The 2,846-nt window shown below is 58.7% G+C and overlaps 1 protein-coding gene across 1 annotated transcript; it reads left to right on the top strand.

The window, feature by feature from the left end:
• Window positions 1–925: 925 nt before the first annotated feature.
• LOC104463826 (trypsin-2-like) lies at window positions 926–2,520 on the top strand (the record flags this gene model as incomplete). Its single annotated transcript, XM_010076307.1, has 2 exons — window positions 926–1,128; window positions 2,268–2,520. Coding segments are annotated over exons 1-2 (456 nt in total), but the record flags the coding sequence as incomplete, so codon positions are not given.
• Between the last annotated feature and the right edge of the window lie 326 nt (window positions 2,521–2,846).

The following is a 2,846-nucleotide window of genomic DNA, read 5'->3' as shown; positions in this document are numbered from 1 at the left end:
GTGGAAGTGGGATGAACTGGGAGCTACTGGGAGGCACTGGGATGAACTGGGATGGCTCTTGGGTGGAACTGGGAGGCACTGGGATGAACTGGGAGGCACTGGGAGGTCACTGGGGACAGTGGGAGGGAAAGAAGAGCTGGGAGGACCTGAGGAGACACGAGAAGGAGCTGGGTGGCCCAGTGGACCCCCTAGATGGGAACTGGGAGGTACTGGTAGGGAACTGGGAGGGAACTGGGAAGGAACTGGGAGGCACTGGTATGGACTGGGAGGCACTGGGCGGTAACTGGGGACAGTGGGAGGGAAAGGAAGAGCTGGGAGGACCTGAGGGGACACAAGAAGGTGCTGGGTGGCCCAGTGGACCCCCTACATGGGAACTGGGAGGTACTGGTAGGGAACTGGGAGGGAACTGGGAAGGAACTGGGAGGCACTGGTATGGACTGGGAGGCACTGGGCGGTAACTGGGGACAGTGGGAGGGAAAGGAAGAGCTGGGAGGACCTGAGGGGACACAAGAAGGTGCTGGGTGGCCCAGTGGACCCCCTACATGGGAACTGGGAGGTACTGGTAGGGAACTGGGAGGGAACTGGGAAGGAACTGGGAGGCACTGGTATGGACTGGGAGGCACTGGGCGGTAACTGGGGACAGTGGGAGGGAAAGGAAGAGCTGGGAGGACCTGAGGGGACACAAGAAGGTGCTGGGTGGCCCAGTGGACCCCCTACATGGGAACTGGGAGGTACTGGTAGGGAACTGGGAGGGAACTGGGAAGGAACTGGGAGGCACTGGTATGGACTGGGAGGCACTGGGCGGTAACTGGGGACAGTGGGAGGGAAAGGAAGAGCTGGGAGGACCTGAGGAGACACGAGAAGGTGCTGGGTGGCCCAGTGGAGCCTCTAGGAGGGAACTGGGATGGAACTGGGAGGCACTGGGATGAACTGGGAGGTCCCGAGCCGAGTCCCCGTTCCCGCAGCGGCCGCGGGGGATGACATCCGGATCGTGGGGGGCAGCAGCTGCCCCAAGAAGCGTCACCCCTACCAGGTTGTCCTCCTGGGGCCCCAGAAGAACATCCACTGCGGGGGCGTCCTCATCGACCAGTGGTGGGTCCTGACGGCCGCCCACTGCAACACCAACAGGTGCGCTGGGGATACTGGGACCAGACTGGGGAGGGAGGTGCTGGGCTGGGGTCCTCCCAGTTTGGCCATGGGGACGTCCACCGGGAGGTGGTGGTGGCTCTTGGGTGTGGGAGGAGATGGTGGGGGTCCATCAGGACGTGGGTGGAGGATGTCAGTGGTGGAGAACGTCAATGGTGGAGGACATCAATGGGGAAGAACCTCAACAGTGAAGAACCTCAATGCTGGAGAACATCGACAGTGGAGAACCTCAATGGTGGAGAACGTCAGCGGTGGAGAACCTCAATGGTGGAGAACATCAACAGTGGAGAACCTCAATGGTGGAGAACCTCAATGGTGGAGAACATCGATGGTGGAGAACGTCAGCGGTGGAGAACATCGATGGTGGAGAAAGTCAGCAGTGGAGAACCTCAGTGGTGGAGAACCTCAACATGGAAAACCTCAACAGTGAAGAACCTCAATGCTGGAGAACATCGACAGTGGAGAACCTCAGTGGCGGAGAACCTCAGTGGTGCAGAACTTCAACAGTGGAGAACCTCAGTGGTGGAGAACGTCAGCAGTGGAGAACCTCAGTGGTGCAGAAGGTCAGCGGTGGAGGACATCAATGTTGGAGAACCTCAGTGGTGGAGAACCTCAGTGGTGCAGAACGTCAATGGTGAAGAACCTCAGTGGTGGAGAATGTCAGTGGTGGAGAACCTAGAACCTCAATGAGGTCAACGGTGGAGAAGGTCAACGGTGGAGAAAGTCAGCAGTGGAGAAAGTCAGCAGTGGAGAACCTCAGTGGTGGAGAACCTCAACAGTGGAGAATCTCAGTGGTGGAGAACCTCAGTAGTGCAGAACGTCAAAGGTGAAGAACTTCAATGGTGGAGAATGTCAGCGGTGAAGAACCTCAATGGTGGAGAACCTCAATGGTGGAGAACCTCAATGGTGGAGAAGGTCAATGGTGGAGAACCTCAATGGTGGAGAAGGTCAATGATGGAGAACCTCAACTGTGGAGAACCTCAACGGTAGAACTGGTCATGGTGGGGTTGTCTGGAGGTCAGGTCCTCCCCTTCTGCCCCATGGCCTTCTGGGCTTGGAAACTAGTCAACCAGTTGGGACTGGTGGCTAACTGGTGGCTAACTGGTGGCCTCCCCCCCCAGCTCCATCCCCATCCGCATGGGTGACCACAGCCTGAAGACCAAGGAGGGGACGGAGCAATGTGTCACCTCGGCCAAGGCCATCAGCCACCCCAACTACGACCCCACCACCCACGACAGTGACATCATGCTGCTGAAGCTCCAGAAGCCGGCGCGCTTCACCGAGCACGTCCAGCCGGTGGCCCTGCCCAGGAGATGTCCCCCCCCCGACACCGAGTGCATCGTGTCCGGCTGGGGGAGCACCAGCAGCCCTGAGGTGGGTGGGGACATCTCGCGGGGCACTGGGGTGGAGGGGTCAGCAAGGGACATGGGGACATCTCGGTGACCTGGGGACATCTCGACATCTTGGAGAGATCTCAGTGTCTTGGGGACATCTTAGGAACATCTTGGGGACATAGCATCTTGGGGACATCTCAGTGTCTTGGGGACATCTCAGCATCTTGGGGACATCTTAGAGACATCTCAGTGTCTTGGGAACATCTCAGTCTCTTGGGGACACCTTGGAGACATTTCAGTGTCTTGGGGACACCTCGGTGTCTTGGGGACATCTTGGGGACATCTACCCTGGGGGGCTGATGTAGC

Source organism: Pterocles gutturalis, unplaced genomic scaffold (assembly GCF_000699245.1).
Source record: "Pterocles gutturalis isolate BGI_N339 unplaced genomic scaffold, ASM69924v1 scaffold22218, whole genome shotgun sequence".
NCBI lineage: Eukaryota > Metazoa > Chordata > Aves > Pterocliformes > Pteroclidae > Pterocles > Pterocles gutturalis.
This window is presented reverse-complemented; position numbering and strand designations above follow the sequence as displayed.